Here is a 26,763-nt window from a genome sequence, read left to right as displayed (position 1 = left end):
GTGGAGGCTGGGTGGAGGCGGGGTGTGGAGGCTGGGGGTGTGGAGGCCGGGGATGTGGAGGCTGGGTGGAGGCTGGGGTGTGGAGGCTGGGTGGAGGCTGGGGGTGTGGAGGCTGGGGTGTGGAGGCTGGGGGTGTGGAGGCTGGGGTGTGGAGGCTGGGTGGAGGCTGGGGTGTGGAGGCTGGGGGTGTGGAGGCCGGGGATGTGGAGGCTGGGTGGAGGCTGGGGTGTGGAGGCTGGGTGGAGGCTGGGTGGAGGCTGGGGGTGTGGAGGCTGGGGTGTGGAGGCTGGGGGTGTGGAGGCTGGGGTTGTGGAGGCTGGGGTGTGGAGGCTGGGGTGTGGAGGCTGGGGTGTGGAGGCTGGGGTGTGGAGGCTGGGGCTTGTAGGAGTGCAGAGGGGGGTCGTTGCTGTGTGCTCTCCATGTTTACCATCCTAATCAGGGCGTCTGTATGCTGGGTGCTTTATTCCAGCCTGCTGGGGAGGCCCCCTGCTGCTCCTCAAGAGCCCCTCTCTCCCCCAGGCAACATGTCTGAAACACACCCTGCACAGGGGCACACACACACACACCCTGCACAGGGGCACACACACACACCCTGCACAGGGGCACACACACACCCTGCACAGGGGCACACACACACACCCTGCACAGGGGCACACACACACACCCTGCACAGGGGCACACACACACACCCTGCACAGGGGCACACACACACACACCCTGCACAGGGGCACACACACACACCCTGCACAGGGGCACACACACACACCCTGCACAGGGGCACACACACACCCTGCACAGGGGCACACACACACACCCTGCACAGGTGCACACACACCCCGCACAGGGGCACACACACCCTGCACAGGGGCACACACACACACCCTGCACAAGGCACACACACACACCCTGCACAGGGTTTCCTACTTTTTTATCCCTATCCTTCTTTCTGCATCTCCGTGTCCTCCCCCTCGCTCTCCCTCTCCTTCCTCCCCCTCTCTCTCCTTCCTCCCCCTCTCTCTCCCTCCTCCCCCTCTCTCTCCTTCCTCCCCCTCTCTCTCCCTCCTCCCCCTCTCTCTCCCTCCTCCCCCTCTCTCTCCTTCCTCCCCCTCTCTCTCCTTCCTCCCCCTCTCTCTCCTTCCTCCCCCTCTCTCTCCCTCCTCCCCCTCTCTCTCCTTCCTCCCCCTCTCTCTCCCTCCTCCCCCTCTCTCTCCTTCCTCCCCCTCTCTCCTTCCTCCCCCTCTCTCTCCTTCCTCCCCCTCTCTCTCCTTCCTCCCCCTCTCTCCTTCCTCCCCCTCTCTCTCCTTCCTCCCCCTCTCTCCCTCCTCCCCCTCTCTCTCCTTCCTCCCCCTCTCTCTCCCTCCTCCCCCTCTCTCTCCTTCCTCCCCCTCTCTCTCCTTCCTCCCCCTCTCTCTCCCTCCTCTCCCTCTCTCTCCTTCCTCCCCCTCTCTCTCCCTCCTCCCCCTCTCTCTCCCTCCTCCCCCTCTCTCTCCCTCCTCCCCCTCTCTCTCCTTCCTCCCTCTCTCTCCTTCCTCCCCCTCTCTCTCCTTCCTCCCCCTCTCTCTCCTTCCTCCCCCTCTCTCTCCTTCCTCCCTCACCTCATCCTTCAGCTCTGGAACCCTTCACCTTTCACCAACTCACACTGCCTCGCCTGCGTCCCCATGGAGACAGCTCTGTGGTTAGAGCATTTGACTGCAGATCGCCAGGTCCAATTCCCCCTGGACTGGACGTCGCTGTGGATAAAGGCCCCACTACTGTGTCCTTGGTTCAGTATCTGAAAGTGCAGTTACTCAACCGCAGGTTAACTTGAGTCAAGCAGAGAAGCAGTTCGTTAGGAAACAGCTCTTTGACAAACAGCCGATAAACCATTCGGCTTTGACTAAAAACTCTTCCATCCCTGAGCAATTTAGCTGTGTCATGCTGACCTCTTAAAAGGGAAACACGTCTCCAGAACCGTGGGCTGCACCGCATCGTCCAACGCTGCGAGTCATTACGACGTCAAGAGGCCTGGTTATCGAGAGCTTCGCAGCGGTGTAGGTAAACAGACGTCACGGTGCGTGTTCCAGGCGCTTGCACACAGAGAACCTGCCATCCTACCACTCCTTCAAATTAAAAGGGTTCCTGTTGTGCATGATATGGAACGACTTGCCTCTCTGCTGCATCTAGAATATTCCCTTCATGGATTTCCCGCACGTAGGCTACACACAAACATGTCCCTTTGAATCCCGGAATCCACTGGAGTTCAATAAGAGTCTGCATGGCTGTGAGGCACCTCTCTCTCTGCTCTCTCACACAAATCCTGTCTCAATGCAAAATACTCAGAGACCAGCATGAGAGAAGCTTTCCGACCATGGTGGATAGTGCATGATAATGCACCTCATACAGGGCCCAGCGCGGCTGTATGGACACTTTCAGAAGAGCCATGCAGCAAAGCCTATGGAGGACACATTATTCCATAAAGGATACATAAAAGATTTCGTTTCCAATTTGAGCTTAAATTTGCGACTTTAACAGTAAAAATATTTCACTTCCCATGCTTGTAACTTCCAGTGTGCTTTAAGAGATATTCCAATGAACACCAGGTCTCACTTCAACATTATTCATTCAGTTTCATGGCTCTGCTATCCAGCGAAAACAGGACTTGTGGCTTTTAAGGAGCAGCATTACTGGAACACCATGATGAGTCTGATAACAAATTAGATCTGACAGGAGCAAGATTGGAAAAGAGAGCCCTAGTAACCAAAGATTCTGATCTTGGAAAGTTATCCCAAGTGCTAACTATTAGTATCTATGAACAAACTCGTTTTGCATACTTGGCGTGGACATCACTAGTCACTAGTTTTGACAATTGCCCACTTTTATTGTTTCCCAACTGTGTTTTCGTCATGGTTATGGTCGTCATGGTTAAGGCTACATTCCTTAAAATTAATTGTAAGGAAGCATAACATCCTGAACAACAATGTTGAATTATTATAAACAAACTGTCTGGCTGGACAGTATAAAGATGTCATGCTTTTACGGTCCGGGGACACTTTTACTCCACAAGCCTATATTTATTCATTATAACCTATTATTATTGATGTTAGATCAGATTAGTCGCGGTCTTTTCACATGAAGATAAAGCATATGGTGACGAAAACACCCTCGACAACCAGCCATCGTCCACGCGATGCATTGCGTAGATTCATTCTTGACGAACGTAGTATACACTTCTACTTCTGTCTAAAATGGTGCAGAACTTGCATCTGAGTGGAGCATAATATCAGCGACTAAAAAAACAGACCCCCTATCGTCATTTTAACAAGACACGGCGCCTCCAGAGGGTTATTTTACATAGAACCCAGTAACTCGTTAGGATAATCACGCTACCGCACGTTGATTCCGCTGTTAATAATTAAGTGTCTCGGCTTAGAAAAGAATAGACGAGACAGTTCCACACAAACCCGACTATTCTGGCAATTAGCGAAAAGAACTGACGTATGCATAAACATTTGAGCGGATGCAAGCAGCCCCAAAATTACAGCGATGCTAATTTCAAGTCTCATCTGCTTTGAAAGTTTCAAAGCCTCAAATGAACACAGCGCAGAGGTAGAAACGTGGGAGGGGCAGATTTCTTTGGGAGTCAGGATTGTTTGTTTGCCTGCATCTTTCAACTGTCGTGAGGGAATATTGAGCTAATTTTAACACGTTATTTGAAGTCGGTTACTTAAGTCTAACTGTAACAATAGAATCTGAAAGTACCACTATGGTTGGTGTGTGGGTGTGTGTTACTTTATATCTCTTTCTGCGTTTTCAAGCCTGCTAAAAACATTGTGTGTATGTGGACCATCATGTTTTTATGGGAGAAAAATTGGGGAGTCTAAACCAGACAGTGCAGGTCTGGAGCTGAATCTTTCTCAGTTTTATTTTTTTATTTCACGCCTGCAGCCACCCTCAGGCGGGCTGCTCACATCAAAGACAGGCTTGTATCTCAGAGGAGCTTAGAAATTCAGCCCCCGGCTTGGCAAGGCCTTCATAGTGGCTTGCCTCTGGGGCTTAGCGCAGGCGTCCAGGGGGCGAGAACCCAATCAGACAGGAATAGCCGATCACCTTCCGGGAAGCAGCACCGCCACGGTGTTGGGCCAAGCTAAAAGGGTGCCCTGCCATCTTAGCACAATCCAATGAAGACTGTGTTCAAGCTTTGTTTTTTGGGTCAAATAGTTCTGCCGCGATTTCTAGCAGGCGTGTGGTTTCTCACTGGGAGATTGCTGAGCAGAAGAAAAAAAAAATCTGTATTTTGAATAATTTACTTCATAAATAGATAATAAATGCCCATTATGAAAGTGCATTAATATTCAAGTGATGAGGTTGGTTAGTGGAGGGTACATTTCAAATATGTGTTTGGGTACTATTCACCGCCCTCAAAAGAACATTACGTGGCACTTACTGTATATGGCAATTGCATAAAGTCTTTACATTTACATGTAGTCATTTTGCAGACGCTCTTATCCAGAGCGACTTACAGTAAGTACAGGGACATTCCCCCGAGGCAAGTAGGGTGAAGTGCCTTGCCCAAGGACACAACACATTTGACACAGCTGGGAATCGAACCAGCGACCTTCTGATTACTAGCCCGAATTTCTAACCACTCAGCCACCTGTTCCCAACTAACAGGAATGTACCCTACAGTATCCTACACGGATGTAGTCTTTGGAGCATACACACACTCACATCAATGTACAGTGTTTTATGGTCTGTCAATCCTCCTTCCAGTCACGTTTCTCCATGTACCACAACTAGACTGACTGCTCCAGTCCTCCACACCTGCCCCACCTGCCCCGGTCTCACCTGTAGACGGCCCTCTTATCAGACTCCAGCTGGGCCTGGGGGTCGAGGGTCACGCTGACCGGTGTGCTGGCGCCCCCCGCAGCTGGGAGGTGGACCTGCGGGGTCTTGGAGTTCTGCTGGGTGGTGCCCGTCATCTGCAGACAGGAAGTCAGGGTCACGACAACAGGAAGTTAGGATCACAACAGGAAGTCAAGATCACAACAACATGAAGTCACAATCACTATAACAGGAAGTCAAGATCATCACAACAGGAAGTCAGGATTACAACAACAGGAAGTCAGGATCACAAATAGGGTCGCCGTTGTAGAGGGTGTCTTGCATGTAATGCACATGTTACACATTTAGAACCCATCCAGCCAGGAGAGGACAGACTAGTAATCTCTCCATCTTGTGATGGTGTGTGTAACGTGATGGTGTGTGTAACGTGATGGTGTGTGTAACGTGATGGTTTGCCCCTTTCCAGTTGTGTAGATCCTCGCATCCCGACTCATCCATCCCCCTCTCTCATTCTTTCTCTCGCCTCTTTTCCCCTCGTTTTCTCTCAGGAAATACCCACCCTGCATCCTCCCTCCCCTTCTCCCCATTTGTTATTTTTTTTTGCTATGGGTAGGAAGCTTCAAGTCTTAATCCCGGCACCAAATGGGAAATAAATTAGCTTCTTCACACTTAACTAGCTCTCATTTGCATTAGTGCCGTGCTTTGACTGGGCGCGGGAGCGATCCCCTGGCACTAATCCTCCAGGCGGAAGGATACGGCGATGGAGACAGAGAGGGGGAGGGGTGGTGAGGCGTGCTTCCTCCAACCTGATCTACTTTACCCTCAGTTTACCACGCTTGTGGCGTCTGCACTGGGCGACTTGTTTGATCACCATAAGGGTAAGGATAATAAACATATTTGGCCAATTTTCCTAAAGGAACAATGCAACGTTTACAGTGTTGGTTTATCCAATCGTATGGTGATGGCTGATGATATGTAGGATAATGCTAACATCTACATTGCAAATCTCTCCCTCTCTCTCCAGCCGTCCAGCAGAGAAACCCAGAGTATCAGCATCCTATAATCATCACTGTAATCTTTGTACTTCACCTGGATTAAAAACCAAACTACCCCTAAACTCTGAAACAGCTGCTGCTACAGTGGTCTAAGGCAGGCCTGTAAAACTGTGTTCACTGTGGCTTCTAGGGGGCTTCTAGGGGGCCTTCTAGGGGGCTTCTAGGGGGCTTCTAGGGGGCTTCTAGGGGGCTTCTCCAGGTGTTCCCCAGTCTGTGTACCTGCAGCAGCCACCTACCTGCTGGCTCTCCTGGTAGGATGGTGGAGGAACACTCTGGGTGGCCATCATAGCTAGTCCTGGTGCTGGGGGCACATGTTGCATTATGGGATAGCTTCACATGAAGACCTGGGGAGAGCACACACACACACACACACACAGAGATACACCCAGATTGTGTTAATTTACGCAGTCATTTTTACAACACTTGGAATGATCCAATGCTGTCAACAAAGCGTTTTTCAGAAAGTCAGTGGAATGATGGTTTGACAAGTTCTGTCTGTCTGCTGAATGTAGAGGATGTGTTTCGGGATTTTGTTCTGAATTGTTATTTCTGAACTAGCCACCAGGTGTTGCTATGATTAGAGTTTGAACTTTCTCACTTCCTCATCTCTCCCCGTCTCCCTCTCTCCTTTCCCCAGCTGAACCTCATTTTTCAGCCACACAAGTCTCATGTGCACAGCCACAAAGACTGAGTGTCATATCAGGCCGAGAATCTCAAATCACACACTACACAGACCTGTACTTTACCAACACAGCAAGTCAGCAATGCAAGCTAACACAGCCTCTAACGAGATACAAACATCACCCTGGTCGTCCTCATGTCAGACTGCTTCACCAATTGGCCAATCAGTGGGTTAATTAGTGCTCCAGTCAGTAGACTAATTGCAGTTGCCAGGACAGCAGGGGGTCCCCCAGGTTCTGTGCTGGACCCCTAGAGAGATAATTGGTTCAGGGTTAAGGTCTCTGGAGTTGACACACTCATACACACACGATAGGACACACCGTCTCTCACACACATCCAGTGTAGTCACACACACACACCAAGGGATACCTTCCTGCATGACACCCGTAGCCCCCCTGCCTGGACGCTAGACCAGCAGGACACCTCCAGCGCTGGGAGTGAGCGGGCTAATGTTTTATCCATGCTCTTACGCTGAAGACCACCAACCTGCCTATCCTGCTCCCGGAATCAAATATTCTGAGGTGAAGAACCGTGTACAGGTTCTCTGAATCTGCACTCAGTCCAATTCCACAAGTAAACAATCTAGTCAATCCACAGTTTTCTTTTAACGTCCCAGTGACTAGACAGTATGTAATCCAAGCCTCCTAGGGCTATTTTGGGTGTTGTTGTGTTTGTGTGAGTGAGAGTGTGTGTGTGTCCTCAGTATGAGAGCTGTAAATCACCCCTCAGTTGTGAGGACGATGTTCTGCTCGGTTCAACCCTGACGTCATCTTCCCCTGCTCCCTCCCTCCCTCCCACACACACCCACCCACACAGCCTGCTGTGTGACCTGTCCAGGGGGACTGTTAGTCTTGCTAAATCACATAGTGTGTCTGTGTGGACTTATACGTGTGTGTGTGTGTGTGTACATGCCAGGATAGTGTGCTGTGTACTTTGTGTTTTCTTGCCATTCATCATTTTCAAACACACACTCTAAGTGCTGAGGAAAGTGCTGATCAAATGTATAAACAGTGCTCCCTGTAAGACGGCTTTCTGACAGGAAACCACACACATTTCTATATTGACTTTTTTCCCCTGTATGTCAAGAACCTAAACAAAACTGCACACACAAGAAGACATGTTGCACAGTATTAATTGAGGTACATTAAAGGAGGGTATATAGAAGATAGTACAGATATTTATATACAGTCTACTATTACAAATTATACTTTTTTTAGATGGAAAAACCGTCTGTCTTCCATCAGGTGGAGTCAGGTGGCTGAGCGGTGAGGGAATCGGGCTAGTAATCCGAAGGTTGCCAGAGAGCAGACCCTCCTCCAGGACAGCAGAGGAAGAGTGAGATCACCCAGAGAGCAGACCCTCCTCCAGGACAGCAGAGGAAGAGTGAGATCACCCAGAGAGCAGACCACCAGGGACAAACCTGACAGCTCCACCACTGGGATGGCACTAGCAAGCAACCGTGTGGAGCGTTTTACTGCAGATCAAGAGCGTTTTACTGCAGATCAATAGGTTGCAACTTCAAATCCCACCCCCTAAAATAAACACGTAATACAGCTAAGCTAAAGGTGTGATTCTGTCACTACTAGTGACACCCACAGGGATGTCCTTCAGATATGTCTAACCCTAACCCTCCAGATATCTCCTCTGCTTCTTCTAGACTAGTAGAACAGGGTTAAAACCCTGTTCTACATTTACATTTACATTTAGTCATTTAGCAGATGCTCTTATCCAGAGCGACTTACAGTAAGTACAGGGACATTCCCCTGAGGAAAGTAGGGTGAAGTGCCTTGCCCAGGTACACAACGTCATTTTGCACGGCCGGGAAGCGAACCGGCGACCTTCTGATTACTAGCCCGATTCTCTAACCGCTCAGCCACCTGACTTCTAGGAGGTTCTGTCTGTTCTAGGAGGTTCTGTCTGTTCTAGGAGGTTCTGTCTGTTCTAGGAGGTCTGTCTGTTCTAGGAGGTTCTGTCTGTTCTAGGAGGTTCTGTCTGTTCTAGGAGGTCTGTCTGTTCTAGGAGGTTCTGTCTGTTCTAGGAGGTTCTGTCTGTTCTAGGAGGTTCTGTCTGTTCTAGGAGGTTCTGCACGTCAGGTAGCACTCTCACAACCATGCCTGTGGAGGATGGTCTGGTTGGAGGCTGTTTGTGTGTGTGTGTTTATACTTTGTGCACTTGAATGTGTGTTCTGTGATTGCCTGTGTGTTTGTATGCATGTGTGTGTGTCTGTGTCTTGTGTACTGATTGCTATTCCTGGTGTGTGTGTGTGCATATTCCAATGATATCAGCAGAAACATCTTCTCTGTTATCAGGGCTTATTTTAATTGCAAATGCAGGAAGCGCGTTGGTGATTAAATGGAAAATTGCACATTAATTGATGAGACTAAAGATAAAGCAATTCCAATTATTGCGCAGTATTTTAGGCATCCTCTCAAGTCACCTCATCCCTCGAGGAATGAGGTACCTCACACCAGATCTGAACAAGCGAGTTACATGAGACAGGCACACACACACACACCCTGACACTCATACACACAAACGTCCACCACAGGAAAACATCTATTTAGAAATAAAAAACATCCTCCCATGGTGAACGACCAAACAGGCTAAAAAGTGTTAAGTTCCCTGAGAACATCTGAAAGCTTTGATCACCAACACTCTCATTGGCACCATGATCAATCAAATCAAATAAAACGTCTCAATAAACCAACTAATAATTAGCCAGCTCCAGCCTGAGACACAAGTGTTTCTGGTTTCTAAACTGCTTCCTGTTCCTATCACGCTCTAAACCCAACTCATTCCAAAATACACATCAGCAAAGCATTGCCTTGAGCTCAACTCCAAATTTCAATGGCAAGCATGAAAAGGAACATGAACTGGAGGCACATTATCCCCCCCTCTCAAAAAAAGAAAAAACATCAAAGGGGTGTTTCTGAATATGTATTTGCAGAAGAAGAAGAAAAGGGAAACAATTTTACTCTTTAATCTGATTCAGCACTGGGCTGGTGCCACAGCTTTTGAAAAATTCAATTTTCCAACCAGGTAGAAACCCTGCGCCCCTCCAGTAGAAACCCTGCGCCCCTCTCACTTCAAGCTTGTCCTTCACATTTCCACAATTTGACCGTTTGCTGCCGGTATTGAAATAAAAATCCACACTGGATGTAGAAGCCACCGTGGCCAGGCTGTCTCTGGGGCTGTGAGGCTGTCTCTGGGGCTGTGAGGCTGTCCCTGGGGCTGTGAGGCTGTCCCTGGGGCTGTGAGGCTGTCTCTGGGGCTGTGAGGCTGTCTCTGGGGCTGTGAGGCTGTCTCTGGGGCTGTGAGGCTGTCTCTGGGGCTGTGAGGCTGTCCCTGGGGCTGTGAGGCTGTCCCTGGGGCTGTGAGGCTGTCCCTGGGGCTGTGAGGCTGTCTCTGGGGCTGTGAGGCTGTCTCTGGGGCTGTGAGGCTGTCTCTGGGGCTGTGAGGCTGTCCCTGGGGCTGTGAGGCTGTCCCTGTGGCTGTGAGGCTGTCTCTGGGGCTGTGAGGCTGTCTCTGGGGCTGTGAGGCTGTCTCTGGGGCTGTGAGGCTGTCCCTGGGGCTGTGAGGCTGTCCCTGGGGCTGTGAGGCTGTCCCTGGGGCTGTGAGGCTGTCCCTGCGGCTGTGAGGCTGTCCCTGGGGCTGTGAGGCTGTCCCTGTGGCTGTCAGGCTGTCTCTGGGGCTGTGAGGCTGTCCCTGGGGCTGTGAGGCTGTCCCTGGGGCTGTGAGGCTGTCCCTGGGGCTGTGAGGCTGTCCCTGGGGCTGTCAGGCTGTCCCTGTGGCTGTGAGGCTGTCCCTGGGGCTGTCAGGCTGTCCCTGGGGCTGTGAGGCTGTCCCTGGGGCTGTGAGGCTGTCCCTGGGGCTGTCAGGCTGTCCCTGGGGCTGTGAGGCTGTCCCTGGGGCTGTGAGGCTGTCCCTGGGGCTGTGAGGCTGTCCCTGGGGCTGTGAGGCTGTCCCTGGGGCTGTCAGGCTGTCCCTGTGGCTGGGAGCCCCATCACAAGGTCACACTGTGGTCCTGCTTCACAGGACGGTTCAGGCCTTTAGTGAAACGTCCTCTAGTACTTTGTATGTTGCATTATAGCATCGTGCATCCTTTTCCACAAATAATGATGGTTGTGCTAACTCTAACCTCAAACACTCCTGACCACTGATGTTAAACCGGAACCTGACAGTGTTTAGACTCTGTAGATAAACCAACAAGCTAACCCTTTGTGAATGTATCACACGTTTCAGATGTTTGGATATTGAGGCTCGAACAGGAGTAAATACAGACAGCTGCCTCTGTTTGTGCCTGAATGTTCACTTGTTTCGATCCTCTGGGCTGTCCCACTGGTGCTGCCTTCCAGCCTGCCCCCGGCTGAGAAAAGGCTAAAGATGTCATCGATAAATCTCGACATGACCCCTGACCACAATCGTTGGCTAGTCTGATAACAGGGCTAATTTCTACAAGTTCCTAGGGGGATGAGGGTATTGATAGGGGTGGGGGGAGGGGGCTGGTCTGTGTAGACGCTGGCACGCTCCAATCCTATATTGTCCTTGACTCTACACACACACACACACATGCTCTTCCTGTCAGTTTCTAGTCAAACCATCCACACACCAGAAGCACTACACCAGCGAGACACAGTGAGAAACAGGCCTGAGTGTTTGATATGTTAAACAGTTCTGGATTGGTCTGTACATCGGCCTAATCTCCTGATCAGAGAGCTGATTGGCTTTTTGAACCAAACAGAAAACAGGTGACGCCTGCAGTCTAGAGGATGTGGTCAGGAGTGTTTACACGAGACATACTTCATCCAACCTCTGCACAAACTGGACACACACACCTCATCCAAACACACACGCACAATCCAACTGCTCTCATCATTTATTTTTCCTAACCAGACATGGAAAAGATCAGTTTGAGGACTGGTGTTCGGGATCTACTTAACATAATGACAATATATCAACACAATTTTACCTCAGAATCCATCCACTATAATATTGTTTCATGTTGTACGATCCGGATGAAAAGTTTAGAAACTGACATTGGCTACGCAAGGACAGTCAATCAGGAGAACATGTTGGAATGCAGCACTTGAGACGGACTCGACATTTCGCCAGACCCAGTTGGATCTCCGTTTGTGCTTTCATGTGTGTGAACTATAAAACCGCTGCAGAGCTAGCATGTGTTTGCTGTAAGCCAGAGAGCAACCTCAATCCTCCTTCAAAATCATTTGGTCCATTTGGTTAGAGTTTCCAGGTTACTGATATAAACTAGAAAGCCAATGAATACCATTTGCAGCCGAGGTGTCACCTTGCCCAGATACCATGCATCTTAATGCCCTGATCACAGCATTAGTCAAGATGAATACATAAATCACGTTTTTTTGAAAATAGGAATCCAATCATCGCTCATTGTTAAGCAGATTTGCAATGCTAAAACCAATGGTGAGGGGCTTGTACACACACACACACATTATAAGTGTGTGTGTGTGTGTAGGGGGGGGGTTCTGCTGATGATAATGAGGTTGGGAAAAGGGGCCATTTCCTACACACACACACACACACACTCTCATGCATGCAAAACACACACACCAAAAAAAGCATACACCACCTTCTACACACACACACGCAAGTGTACACCACCCTCAACACACACACGCACATACAATCATACAGACATCATACAACCTACACACACAGAGTAAAGAAGCAAGGAAACCCACAGGCCGAGCCCAGCCTGGGGCAGCAAGGCCCAGCAGTGGCCCTGAGGACTCACCCAGCCCCAGGCTAGCAGGAGACCCACACAGCACAGCCCATAAGCTCCCAGACCTCCTCATTAACCTGACCCAGCAGCAGGCAGACCTGGAGACACTCTGCACCCCGGACAGCCCTCCTCACGTCCCCACTTAGCATTCACACTATTATCAGTCCTCCTCTCCCTGGCTGTGGACAGCTGGGGTGGATGGTAGCGCTGCTGGTTGATCCTGCAGCCCAGTGAAGGACACTCAGATCCAGGTTGTTATGGTTCAGCAGAGTTCAGCCGTCCGGTGCTGCGGCTTGGAGAGAGGCTGCTGCTGGACTCGTTTACTGTGGTTCTGGAGGAGAGGTTGTTACTACTGTTGCTGGTTAGGTCATACGTATATAATCGTATGAGAGAGAGAGAGAGAGAGAGAGAGAGGCAGGCAGGCAGGCAGGCAGGCAGGCAGGCAGGCAGACGGATCCATAGATAGAAATGTTGGTTGCACACCCCAGACAAAACGTCCTCTCCAACTTGTTCTTCAAAAGAATGACCGCTGAAAATTCCTCTTTCGTATTCAACTTCATAATGATGGCAACGTTTCATGAACGTCCTTCCTACATCATAATGAACACACTCCAATATCCCCTGAGGCAGCCAAGTGTGCAACACAAGTTGCTTGTTTTCAGTCCATACATTGGCATCAGTGGTCCAATCAGACTCCAATTCTTGTTCTTTGTATTTATGCAAATTATTGTTTAGATATTATTCAGATTTGATTGCATTCTGGCCTGCTTTTTAAAATTAGATTAAAGTCTTGACTAAAACGGGTGTGGAGACTAGAGTGGCAAAAAAATGTTTTTGTTATTCCCCAAAGGCTGGTACTACGCATGCAAATAGCCTTATTAGCATAGCTAAAAGCTCTTATTATAATTTTTTGGGGTTAAAATAGATACATTTTTGTATCTATTTGTGTAGAAATGAGAACTGTAGGCTACATGTTGATGTACACACCATACAAGAACACGTCAAACTTTGTTGTGTCGGGTGTGACCTAAGCATCAACCTACAGCGTTAGCAATTCTGAGGTTACCTTAACTAGCCTACCTCCAGGGTTTACCCAACTGTGGATCCTAGATTTCATTTTATCAGCTGCCATGTCATTCTGAAGAGCAGTGTTTCCTCCTAAAGGAATGATATATTATTTCTAAATGAACAGAGAGCATGATATAAGTTAATGTAGGCCATGTACGGGAGTGCCTCCTTTGCTACAAAACGTGAGTTAGGCCTACTGTCACTGTCAGGAACACTCTGTCACTCCATACTGCTCTAACCAGTAAAACTGCGATGTTCTGGCAGTGGCAACTTCCCAGTGGAAACCTCCAGTAGGCTACTCCGCCAATCTGCTCTCATTCAGCGAGTTGAGGCTGGTGACGAATGTTTAACTGGCCGTCATCTGATGTTATTAGCGCCCGCGCAGAGGAGACAAGCGTGGCCCACGGTTGACACACAGCAATCACATTTCCTCTTGCTAAGCTGATAAACATCGGAATATCGAAGGCAGAAATTCCGTTGAAATTGGAACTAGCGAGCTCACTGAGAGGGACGGTAATCTCTAAGAGATTGGCGTCAAACCGTGTATTATTTTTTGTTGACGTTTTATTTTTTATTTTTTTACTAACGTCTTTTCTTTTTCCGTTCTCATGTAGGTCTACACCAGCGATCCCGAGGCAGCAACACTGTGCTGCTTATCTGCTATTGCATCAACAAGGTCCCTAAAAAACATGGATTGCTGCTTATCACTGTGTGAGTGAGCCATGCCTGTGTTACACTGGGTAAACCTGCAGCCAGGCAGGGTACATGGCAAACCAATGTCTGACATTGGAGGGTTAGAATATGTCACCCAGATGTGGCTATAAAAGGATCTTAAACATCAGCTTATCTTACAGAGGCAGCTCTGAGAGTCAACTTGTTAAAAAGAGACTGTGGGCTCGGGATTCTGCCAGGCCTTGTATCCCCTTAACTCCACCCAGTGATCCATCCACACCGCCCTGGGAGAGGAAACAGGCACGCATGGCAGCCGTGTTGGCATTGCCCGGCTGGGAGGAGTGCTGGGTGAGGGGTATTAAGTGGACCCAAGCAGGCAGCTCCTTCCATTCCCTGCTCCCTCGTGCACTGAGACCACAGTGGAGTGGGGCTGAGGACAGCGTTGGGGGGCTAATGAGAAGGGGGATTAGCAGGTGTGTGTCTGTGTGTGTGTGTTGGGTTGTGGGAGCAGAGACTGTGGATAGGCAAGCCACTGAATTGTTAGTGGATTCTTGGCATGGATGGGTGGGGGTGGTGTGTTGGGGGTGGTGTGGTGGGGGCGGATGTATTTCAAAAGAGGCCCTGACAGGGGTCTGAGAGGGGTCTGACAGGGGTCTGAGAGGGGCCTGTGAGGGGCAGTGAGGCAGAGATAGAGGGGGTGGGGAGGCAGTGATCCCCCTAAACACAGACTACTGTGACTAGCAGCCGTCAGATAAGAACCTTTAACCTGGGCAGGGCTGGATAGGGATTACTACAGGATGTAGGGCGATGAGGAGTCAAGGGTGACGTGGGGGAAAAGGTTCTGGGTGGATGGTCCCTGTAACCCGCTTGGCTACTCACAGGCTCTGTGTGCTCAGAGAGATTGTTAATAAAGGACTTTTTTTTCTTTCTCTGAAGTCTTAAACGTCTTCTGTCCCCGGAAGCTCTGATAACCACCCTCAGTTCCCTGCAGCCTTGCAGTTCAGATATCACCTCAAGTAATGTTATTATATACATGTATTACATCACCACAGTCCTTCGTATGAAACCTCTGGCGACAATAACCACCAGCGAGGATGTGGAGGACCAGAATCAGAGAGCGTCTCCAGAGCATGTCCAGAGCAGCAGAGGGGCTGGAGGAGCTCAGAGCCAGGGAGACGTCTGACTGAAGCAGGGAGGAGAACAGACAGGATGTTGTGAACATCGGTACAGAACCCAGAGCATGGCGCCGGGGTCGGCTGCTCCTGACTGCCTCAGATGTTAGTCTGTGTGTCTCAGGATGAGAGAGGGGGGGAGACAAACACAGAGAAGGAGAGAGAGAAACCTTAACAGTGTGAGAGAGAGAGAGAGAGAGAGAGAGAGAGAGAGAGAGAGAGAGAGAGAGCCTGCCAGCTGATTGAAATCCTTGGAAACACCAAACAATCCAATATTAAATTTCCTCTGAAAATGCCACAGGGACTGGAGAAGGCATGTGCTGGACAAGAGGAGAGAGAGATAGAGATAGAGATAGAGATAGAGAGAGAGAGAGAGATGGGGGGTGAATGAGAAGGAGGGGGGAGAGGAGAAGAAGAAACAGAAGGGGTAGTGGTTGAGAGAGAAGTTTGGAGACCATCTGGGACCAGATCACTAGATAGAAGACGAGAGAGAGAGAGAGAGAGAGAGAGAGAGAGAGAGAGAGAGAGAGAGAGAGAGAGAGAGAGAGAGAGAGAGAGAGAGAGAGAGAGAGAGAGGAGAGGAGGGGGTAGAGGAGGAAGAGGAGGAAAGAGGGGCAAGGAGGAGGAGAGGGAGGGGTGGAGAAGAGGAGAGAGATGAAAGGAGAAGTTGCACAAGAGGGAAAACAGATGCAGTGCGAGCCAGACAGGAAGAGGAAACCCAGACAATGTGTGTGAGACTGAAGGACAGACTATGTTACCCACGATGGAACCTCCTTGTTCGCTTCAACACCCCGCGCCAGAGACCGGCCCTGCTCTAACCACGGTGCATCAGGAAGGGACACCACCTCCACCTCTCTCATATTCAGAAATTCCACCAGCTAGGAATATTGACTTTGCACAAATGCTCATCAGGTGTGGTGTGCCTACAGTGAAGAGTTTGGTGTGATCCTACTTTCCTACGAGCACCAGGGTGCAGGTGAGGGAGGGGGAACAGGGTTGAGTTACAGTACAAGCACCGGAGCAGGGCTGAGAAGGGGATGAACTAAACTAGTCCATACACGGCTGAATTAGATATTTTATTTATTTTTCTAACCCTCAGCCCCCTCCCCCCACACACACTCTCTCTCTCTCTCTCTCCCTCTCTCTCTTTCCTTTCTCTCCCCTCTCTATCTCTCCCTCTCTTCCCTGGAGGTGCTGAGATGAGGCCTCAGCAGCTTCAGAGTTTTGGGGCACCCCCCCTACCCCTCTCCCCCACTCCAACAAAAAAGAAGCCAGCCAATAGGACATCTGGAGAGCATTAGATGAGAGGATATTAGATCGTCCCTCCGCGGCCGGCTGGATGGGTGGCCCACTGCAAGGCCCCTGTCAGCAGCACACCAGCTCTGCTGATGGATGGAGGACTGGGGGGGAGGAGGAGGAGGGCTGGGGGGGAGGAGGAGGGCTGGGGGGAGGAGGAAGTCTGGGGGAGGAGGGCGGGGAGAGGAGGAGGGCGGGGAGAGGAGGAGGGCTGGGGGAGGAGGGCTGGGGGAGGAGGAGGAGGGCTGGGGTAGAAGGAGGAGGAAGTCTGGGGGAGGAGGAGGGCTGGGGGAGGAGGAGGGCTGGGGGAGGAGGGCTGGGGTAGAAGGAGGAGGAAGTCTGGGGGAGGAGGAGGGCTGGGGGAGGAGGAGGAGGGCTGGGGGAGGAGGGCTGGGGGAGGAGGAGGGGTCCTGCTGGAGGAACCTCCCATCAGGTTGTCCAGCCAGGGCTTCTAAAGCATGAGCACCCCAAGCTTAAGGTTGGGTTAGGGTTAGGGTTAGGTTCAGGGTTAGGTTCAGGGTTAGGGTTATGCCTTTGGTTTAGTGCTACGGTAGGAAAATCTGACACAGTAAGACAAATCGACAGAACCCCGGAATTTAAACCCACCTGCAGGGTAACGACAGTAGTACTGTATGACATGAGGTACACATACCCAATTAAAACCTCCATTACCATCCCAGCAGACAACTTGGTGTTTGCAGTCATTTAAATACATGTTTTTCACATGTTGGGAAACACATACTAATAATAGGATTATTTGTTTATTAAAATAGTTTGATATGGACACACAATATAAATGTACAGAGGCTTGTAGAAGTCAATGACCTCACTCTCCTCATCATACAGTATTATTAGTTCTGAAGAACTTTGTGAGAGCCTGCAAATACACAGGAACTGTCAGCACATCAGTCTAGGCTGTGTCTCGTCAAACTATAGAGCTGGATATGCTTTGAAAAATAAGTTCTGGAGTGTTTGGAGTAAGAATTCTTGCCATGTAGACCCAATGTAAATAAAAACATTGATATGTGGTTTATGTACATTTTCAATGAGTCAGATCTTCAAACATCAACCTGATACTAGTACACAGCAGAAACATTCTGCCATTCAGGTGAGCGAAGCCCAGGCTACACTACGGAAACGCAAAGACAGCTTCTTCCAAGTTTTCAGCTTCTCTCCGTCGGTGAGAAAATGAGACTTCCTTTCCCCAAAGAGGAAAGTTCAAAGAATCTGCTCGTTTCAAATAAATTGCTTCTACTGATTTGCCATTTCAAATAAATTGCAGCGTCTGCCCAAATTTACGTTTCACAGGAAGTCTTCTCCAGAGCGACACCCAACCAAACAGACGAGGTTAATCCATATTTCACGTTTGAATACGAGATGGAAGAAGAGGGAAGGGTTGGTGGGGAGGAGGGGGGAGGAGGGAAGGGAGGTTAACTTTGTGGTAGAGGATGAGGAGGTAGGTAAGGGTGGGACTAAGGGTGTGTGTGTGTTTGTGTGTGTGTGTGTTTGTGTGTGTGTGTAGAGGGGAGCGACATTTAGAGTAAATGGCATCCAAAACCCACTCCAATTATCTCTGCCAGACATGGCAGAGCGACGGACTTAATTAAAATGACTTGAGAGGGGAGTGGGGGGGGGGGGAGGGAGGGGGGAGGTGTCCGCCGGTGATTGAGGGGGCAGTCGGGTACGTATCAGCGGAGACCACAAAGCTGGAGAGAGCTGTGGACCACTCTTCCTTTTCAATTCTGACTTCAAAAGAAAATAAAGAAATAATAATAAAAGGATGAGGCCCTAGTCTGCTAGGAGCCGTGTAATTGCGGCTATTCAAACCCAATGTTTTTATCATCGTTAGAATATTCCGGGGGGGAGTATTGTAAAGAAGAAAAAAAAAAGAAGAAAAACTGATTTTTTTTTTGTCCGCTTCAAATCCCCCATAATCCTCTTGTGCCATTTCTGAAACTATCTCTGACGGTGACCTTTTCGCAGGGAGCCCGTTACCATGGAAACGCAAGGTGCAGACCCCCGGCGCTGTGCGTTTTTGCCGAAGATTTTTTTTGGGGCCAAAAGTAAGAGAAGAAGAGAGACGTCGTACACCGACCCTCCGGTGCTAGCTGGGGGTTCAGGAAGATGGCTCTGAAGGGGTTAGTCTCGTCTGGTTAGTTCTGGAAGCTGACTATGCACTAACTTCTGCATTACCTTTGCATTGGATCTGACTTTGAGACTACAAAGGATTCTATTAGAATTGGTGGTTGTCTACAAAAGAAATTGAATAAATATTAAATCTCTATTTCTCTCTATTGGTTGCACGTTCTTTTTCTGTTTCTCGCTCTCTCCCGCTCGCTCACTCACACTCTCTCTCTCACACACACACACACACACACACACACACTTAACTTGCGGACCTGATTAGCAGATAGACCAGATCTAGTGTCAGAGCCAGACACCTGTTAGTGTGTTATTGTTTAACGGCTCATTGTGACTGGAGCTCCAACACAGTAACACAAACTCAGGACTTCCTGTTTGATACGTTCTGCAGAAGGTTAGTGGGTGGGAGATGTATTCTTAAATATGTGTGAAAAATTATAAACTAATAATTCACACTGAATCATCCTCACAACTATTGAGAAGCCACTATTTACATGCCTTGCTCAATCATTTAAGAAACACATTTGTGCCAACTTTCAACTGGACTAAACACTATCTGCTGTTTAAGAATTGTGGTAGACTGCAGCTTTTAGACCACAAAGAGAGCGTGCTACTTAGTTTCAGCAAAAAATGTAAATAAATGATTTGGCTAAACAAAGGTGCGGTATTCGTTTTAATACCAGGTACTCCAAGGAGCAGCTATGTAGGTTTTGTGGATGGTATTTCATTTCAATGAGAGAGTTCTGGAGTCATAAGATAAGCCTTCGACCAGCGTCTGTCCTCTCTGAGGAGAGTGGACTGGGTGAGGAAGAAAAGGAAAAGAAGAGAGGAGAGGAGGAGAGGAGGAGGAGAGGAGGAGGAGAGGAGGAGGGGGCTAGGGGGAAACCAGTGAATTGTCAGAGCCAGAAGCAAGTTGCTCACAACCCTTTCTTTTCTCCACTCCAAATCCATCCATCCATTCCTTCCTCACTCCGCTTTTTGTATCCTGTACTCCCCTCCCCTCCCTCCCCCCCTCCCCCCCCTCTCTCCCCCCCCCCCCCCCACATTCCCCTGTGCTGAGCTCAGAAAGAGAACGTTGCTCTGCTCTCACTGGACGGATTGTTCTCCCAGTCTGATCCTCCGCTGGTTGCCAGGGAGACCGCCATACCACAGTTCTGACCCTGGGGGGGTCTGCTCGGTTCCCCCCCAGCAGGAGCCTGGCAGCTGGGGGACAGCTGTTACTACGGAGCCCAGGCCTCAAGGCCTACACTGGCCCCCCCCCCCCACCACACACCCCAAAGGGGATAGATTGTGTGAAAGTATAGATTTTTTTGGGGTGGGGGGATTAGAAAAATGACAACAGTCCTTCACTTTGCTGTCTGTTGGTGCTAGTTAGACACAAGCCTGCTGGTTAAAACTGTCATAAGGTTGAGTACAACCTTCACGTATATTTTGTATTAGTGTGCATTCTAATTCTTTACCTCCTCCAACCCCTCAAGCACGCACAAGTGAAATCTTTTTTTACCCCCCCGAACCTCTCTAACTCCACCACACAAGAGGACAAATCAGTGTGTCCTTTAAGGCTGGGCGACCTCGGAATGGAGCGAAGTCAGAACGGTGAGTAACTAATGCTCACTTAACAGTCTCCATTACACAGTGGGCCTAAACGGTCCTCGCAGGTGAACAGTTGGTTTTATTCAGCGTGTAATAGAGTTTGGCACGGACCTCTTGTTCAGGAGCCAGGAAGGCCACTGAGCTGGATCCCAGAGCGGACCAGGCATGTCAGCATTAAGATGGAGCACAGGATTAAGGTACGGGAAACGAATCAGCAAACCATGAATATCACAACGTCATCACGCCCAATAAGAGAAGGGGGTTTCCACCAAAACGGCGAGCCAGTTTCCCATGCTTCTGAAGGGGAAGCTCTCTGACCTCTCGCCTGGATTGGGATCCCTTCACAGCTTCACACAGCAAGACTTTGTCACAAACGATATACTGTGTGTTTTTACGACGGTGCTGAACTCTGTGTCGTGTCTGGAACCGGCTTGTTCCGGCACGTCAGACGTGTTTCGCTCTGGGGCTGCTGAAGTAGGAGAAGCGTCAGAGCTGAAACACAGCAACGCTTCAACACTGTCGAGAACGACCCAACTATCAGCCCACTTACATTTAGTCATTTAGCAGACACTCTTATCCAGAGCGACTTACAGTAAGTACAGGGACATTCCCCCGAGGCAAGTAGGGTGAAGTGCCTTGCCCAAGGACACAACGTCAATTTTCCTGGCGGGGAATCAAACCGGCAACCTTCCGATTACTAGCCCGATTCCCTAACCCTAACCCAACTACCAGCCCACTTACACGCTCTCCCAGTAACACACACACACACCACTACCTCAGCTGATAACTGTCCTTTGTGAAGATTTATACCCACGTTTGTGTCAACTACGATTTGATAGATACATCCCATAATACCTACAGCCCGTAGTACTTTCCCCTGCATTGCACAAGGGGTGAGAAAAGGCTGTTGCTGTCAATGTGTTGTTACTCATTATAGGGTAAGAAAGAGCAGATATTGATGTGTCTCTCTGTGTGTGTATGTATGTGTACTGTCTGTGTATAGTGTGTGCGTGTGTATAGTGTGTGTATTGTGTGTGTATAGTGTGTGGGTGTGTGTGTGTGTATAGTGTGTGTGTGTGTACTGTGTGTATAGTGTGTGTGTATAGTGTGTGTGTGTGTGTGTGTGTACTGTGTGTGAGGAGGAGAGGCGGAGGGGAGGGGAGGGGGTGAGTGTGGTTGGCTCTTTCTCTCCATCTGTTTTGTTTTCTTCCATCTCCCCTTTTTGATGAGCTGGGTCTTCAGTCCCCCCAATAAAATCCCATTAGCTCTTAATGAAGTCGGGCTCGCAGACTCTCTGCCTCACCTCATTTAGCACGATTGTCTGGCGGCCATTAGTGTGGAGGCAATTACAGCCGGGCGGCGAGAGTAATTGGAAATGCCGACAGGGACCCCAAGAAATGGGAATAAATAAATAAATATTCAAACTAATAAGCTTCCATTCAGATGGTGCGGGGAGGGGGGGAGGGGGGGGTGCGGCTAAGTTAAATCAACATAATTAGAATTAGGGTTGGTGGGGTATAGAGGCAGGGTGAGCAGACACGAGTGTGAGAGAGATTGTTGGTTAGGGGTAGAGGTGTCAGGAGAGACTGAGGAAAGAGTTAGCATGCCAACGCTAATGACGAAGGGCATTAACTTAAATTGCCCGTCGAAAGGTCGCAGGGAGATATTGGCGTGAGGGAATTCGTTTCTCGTTCGTTTGTACGGAAATTTGATATTTCTCCGTTTGTTCGTTATCAAAATTAAGGCTAAGTCGGAAAATGCCCTTATCCCAGGCGACAACCTAGACTTGATGGTCTCGCAAATTATGCGTTAATACGGTTTGATATTTACTGAGACAACAGAGAGCTAAATGACTTCCTCTAGGGATGACCCCTGTGCTCCTCGGGGGGGTTGAAATGGCATCCTACATGGTTTCTCATCTGTAAAGACAGTAGGAGGTGTAAGCAGCTCCAAGCACAACCTCCCCTGCTAAAACAAGCCCAGAGCTAGCGCCACCTAGGAGACAGTGCTTCAGATAGAATCCATTTAAAGGGCTTGGCTGCCTTTCTTAAAACCACCAACCTCAATGCTCACACCACAAGCAGCAGCAGGGCCAAAACGCACACACAAGGACGTCACAAGTACACCAGCAGCATTCCGTACGATCAATTCGTAAACATTGCTCTGATTCCTCTAATGCTAAGTATCAAGGGTTAGCCTTGAAAGGGTTAGTCTCTACAACCTTACCCTTCCACCCCTTCTGTGTCGAGAAAGAAATCGAAAGGATGAATGCTTCACTGGCATATAAATCTGGTGAAACAAAAGGGTGTTGGGGACGTTGGGGACAGCGTTGGCACACAAGAGGTGGAGACCGCTCCCCCCCAACCCGAGCAACAGGTGGCAGAAACCTGATCAGCGCAGGCCACCCTCTCGGCGGGGCATGGATGGGCACCCTGCCCACGACCACCATCCTGGAAGACAACGCAGAGCCGGACCTGAGAGGAGGGAGCTGGACCTGAGAGGAGGGAGCCGGACCTGAGAGGAGGGAGCCGGACCTGAGAGGAGGGAGCGGGACCTGAGAGGAGGGAGCGGGACCTGAGAGGAGGGAGCTGGACCTGAGAGGAGGGAGCCGGACCTGAGAGGAGGGAGCCGGACCTGAGAGGAGGGAGCTGGACCTGAGAGGAGGGAGCTGGACCTGAGAGGAGGGAGCTGGACCTGAGAGGAGGGAGCGGGACCTGAGAGGAGGGAGCGGGACCTGAGTGTTTGGAAGGAGGAGACGGTCTGAGAGGAGGGAGCTCTGTGTCTGAGGAGAGCAGAGGTGCTGGCAGGTCCCAATGTGAAGGTCTGATCCAACACTGTCAGATGGGATGCTACCAGAGAGGGCTGCACAGGCACAGGGCAGATGTCTGTCATCACCAGAAAAGCTGATGGTATATACTTATACATAAGTGGTACACACACATTTTCATTGATTGATATATCAGAATAGATCCTATATAGATTCTATGTGACACAAGGATGTAGTGTCTACATCGAGTGTGTACCTCGAGTGCCTGTAGTGCTGTATTGGATGGTGAGTGTCTGCATTTGTTGATGGACTGGTGAAGAAGACTTTGAAAGTGTCTCTTTCATCACACAGAATCTACGTTTTCAGAGAGAGAGGAGAACCTAATCTGTGCAGCTGACTCGTCCCTCACAGAGGCAGAGTCAGAGGCAGGGGCAGAGTCAGAGAGCTGACTCCAGCAGCTAACGACAGAACAGACATAACGAAGACGACCCTTCCTCTCACCCCCACAAAAGCTTTCAAAATGAAAACGTTTATTTGTCTTTAAACTGTCTACAAACACGCCCTCCTGGCCAGACCAGAGAGACAGAGATGGAAAAGACAAAGAGGGAAGGGGCACCAGCCAGGGGCAGATTTGATTAGTGAAATCTCGTTACGACTAACAAAATTAAGCGTAAAACAATCCTCTGCAGGCGTGGTTCTAGCAGGGGGGATGAGGGAGGGATGAGGGAGGGATGAGGGATGGGAGTGATTAGAGGCCGGGGAGACATGGAGAAGGCCCATGCCATTTTGTTGCAGTGCACGGGTGGGGGGGAATAGTTGAAATACCCAGCTGCTTTTCCACTCTGTTAAAGAGACTTCCTTTTCTCTCGGATCCCCCTCTCTAACTCTCATCCTTTGACCCCCCAGCTCCCCGCTGCCTATCCTTTTAGTGTCACAGTAAAGATCTCAGTACCCATACACACACAGGCACACATAAACAAACAGAAAGGCACATGCACACACACACACACAAACACCCGCTGCCCTCCCCAACTCTGTTTCCCCATCAACCCCAGTCAATTCCTTCCTGGCTTGTTCAACCATTAAATACGCAAATAGTCTTTTTCGAGTGAATCTAACAGCCATTAAAAACATGCCAGGGAGAGAACGCCATCAAAACTTGTGGAAATGAAATGAACTCCCTGCGAGCAGCACAAGTCAAATAGTAAATATATCACGGCTGGGAGAGTTTGTTCTCTGCTGTAAACTCCTCCAGTGAACCTAGACTGAGACTCGAAGATTCTGGCACGGAAGTTTGTTGCAAATTATTCTTAACTGTCTGTCTGTGTGGTGTTTTTACTTCTCATCAAGGAAACATTCACATCTACAACTAGCTCTTCTGACAGTTTCACTAGACGGTCGTCAAACACCAGACATTGTTATGTGTGCCAAACTCCTGTATACAGAATAAACTGTTAAACCATATAAGACGTTGTTAGCAAACCAGCTAACAAGGCATTCTAGCCATGTAAGCAACACCACTGTCTTGTTTCCCGATGTATAAAAGACAGACTGGTCTGAGGACTTACTGTGAGGTTTCTTTCTGCAGCACAGCATGCAACGTGGTCTTCCAGGCCTCTCCTCAACGTGACTCCACCTCTCAAAGTCTGTAACAAGCAGACAGAACAATTCATGACTGACAAATAAACAATGACAAAAGTATCAGCTTTGAAGATAAAGATCTGTTGTCGGCAGATTCCTCTGCAGTATCTCTCCCCTGACTTTAGTTTCTAAAAGGAGTTTGGCTCCTGGTGCACATGGAACAGATTTAGGTTCAATCATCCATTTAGGTCTGGACACTTGATCTTTCGCTTGACCAGCAAAACAAGCCTCCAGTTGGTTTGAGTGCGGTAGGCCTCACAGCAGGCCCCTAGCCTGGCTAGCTGCTCCAGGAGAGGGGCTCTGGAAGCAGGCAGGGTTACCCAGCTAGCCTGGCTAGCTGCTCCAGGAGAGGGGCTCTGGAAGCAGGCAGGGTTACCCAGCTAGCCTGGCTAGCTGCTCCAGGAGAGGGGCTCTGGAAGCAGGCAGGGTTACCCAGCTAGCCTGGCTCGAGAGAGGCAGAAGAGTGGGAGCTATTGCAGGCACGTCACGAGCAGTGGGAGAGAGTATAGCAGAAATGCTGCTTTCCTTTCTCGGCCATAAGAAGCGTTCATAAAAGAACAGGGGTGTAATGCTTCCAGGAGTTGGGCTAAGACACTCATCCTTGTGGAGATTTACAGTTTATGGTTCGAAAAGACGAAAAGGTACTAATGAATGGGAGAGATTTCTAAGTGCCTTGAATTCCGTGTCCCAGCCGGCCAGGCAGGGGGGAGAAGCGAGGATTCCTCAGGTTTCCTCCAGCTACAAAGAAAACATTTTAGCCTGGCTGTAATCCCCGTAGAAGCCTTCCCTAAGCTCCAGACTGTGGAGCAGCCCTCCTCCTCACCACTCTCTAACTGGAGGCCACGGTCCACACACACACACACACACACACACACACACACACACACACACACACACACACACACACACACACACACACACACACACACACACACCGCATTCACAGTTTGCATGAACACACACACACATGCGCACCCCCCTAAGTGGGGGTATACTTCACATACTCACCTAACACACACACATATACCTTACATACACACCCAACACACACACACCCCGTCATGCCTCCCTGCCCCGGGGAGCCGGGGTTTCCTGTTGACGTGAAGCGAAGCAGAGAGCAGGGAGCAGCTCCCCCAGGGGGTCGGAGGACTAATCACCTTGTTCCTCACAAACCACAGAGGAAGCATTAGAATTCCTAGAGCAGTAGACACACACACACACACACACACACACACACACACATCCCCTGTTCTCATATGTCAACATAGGCACCAAAACTAACATGGAGACCCCTAAATTCTTTTAGGAGTGTGATGTTTTTTTCCCCCTCAAACACAAGCACACACCTACACACACACACACAGTTTTACTGAGTTTAGGAACTCTTCAGTCCAGAAGGCAGAGGAACACTGCTGTGTGCTTCACCTTGGTTCTCCAGGTGACCTCCTGACACAGGCAGGGTGCTGCTGACACAAGATTTGTGCTTCCTGCAATTTAAGTTTCTATCGCTGGCCGTGTACAACATTCGTTCTCAAATAATGGGATACGCTCGACTGCCTGAACTCATTTGCGGTCGAATGTTACGATCGTCTGCTTCATGGGTTTTTACGTTTTGCGCTGAGGAGACTCTGTAAATCATTATTGTTTATTTAATTTGATCATGCTTTCACAGTTGTAGTAATTACACCTCGATGCGTTTGGTATTCACTTGCTACACAGTAAAAGCATGATTTCGGTAGCACTGTAAGGTCTGAAATATTCCTCGTTGGAAGAGGAAGGGTCAAGGTGGCGGAGGCAGACCAAAAAACGAATTTCCCACAATCCCTTGCGAGCCGTAGCCCCCCAGCTGTTCAGAGACTACCATGACAACAGCTGTTCACAGGGTTAGTGCTTCATGTTACTATGACAACAGAGGGGATGATTCATATGCACATATCTATGAGTTCTAATAGCGATAGTGACATTATGCCATAAATTCATTTCCATAAAAACACAAGAAAAGCGAACAGTGTTTTATGCACTATAAGACCCAGGGCGTGACAGAGGCTGATAATTAATTTTGCATAATGGTGTACAGTGCAAGCATATGCACCCCAT

General features: G+C 49.5%; 1 protein-coding gene across 1 annotated transcript in view; it reads right to left on the bottom strand.

The window, feature by feature from the left end:
* Nucleotides 1-26,763, bottom strand: part of pknox2 (pbx/knotted 1 homeobox 2) — a 49,060-nt gene that overhangs the window by 9,313 nt on the left and 12,984 nt on the right. Inside the window, exons 2-4 of the mRNA XM_062452994.1 lie at nt 24,594-24,671; nt 6,113-6,220; nt 4,825-4,958 (exon numbers count right to left, since the gene is read on the bottom strand). Of these exons, the coding sequence (XP_062308978.1) occupies nt 4,825-4,958; nt 6,113-6,196 (218 nt within the window). The 5' untranslated portion in view covers nt 6,197-6,220; nt 24,594-24,671. The remainder of the gene's footprint in view (nt 1-4,824; nt 4,959-6,112; nt 6,221-24,593; nt 24,672-26,763) is intronic.

Source organism: Osmerus eperlanus, chromosome 27, assembly GCF_963692335.1.
Source record: "Osmerus eperlanus chromosome 27, fOsmEpe2.1, whole genome shotgun sequence".
Lineage (NCBI taxonomy): Eukaryota > Metazoa > Chordata > Actinopteri > Osmeriformes > Osmeridae > Osmerus > Osmerus eperlanus.
Note: the sequence above shows the minus strand (reverse complement) of the source record. Positions and strands in the feature narration are given on the sequence as shown.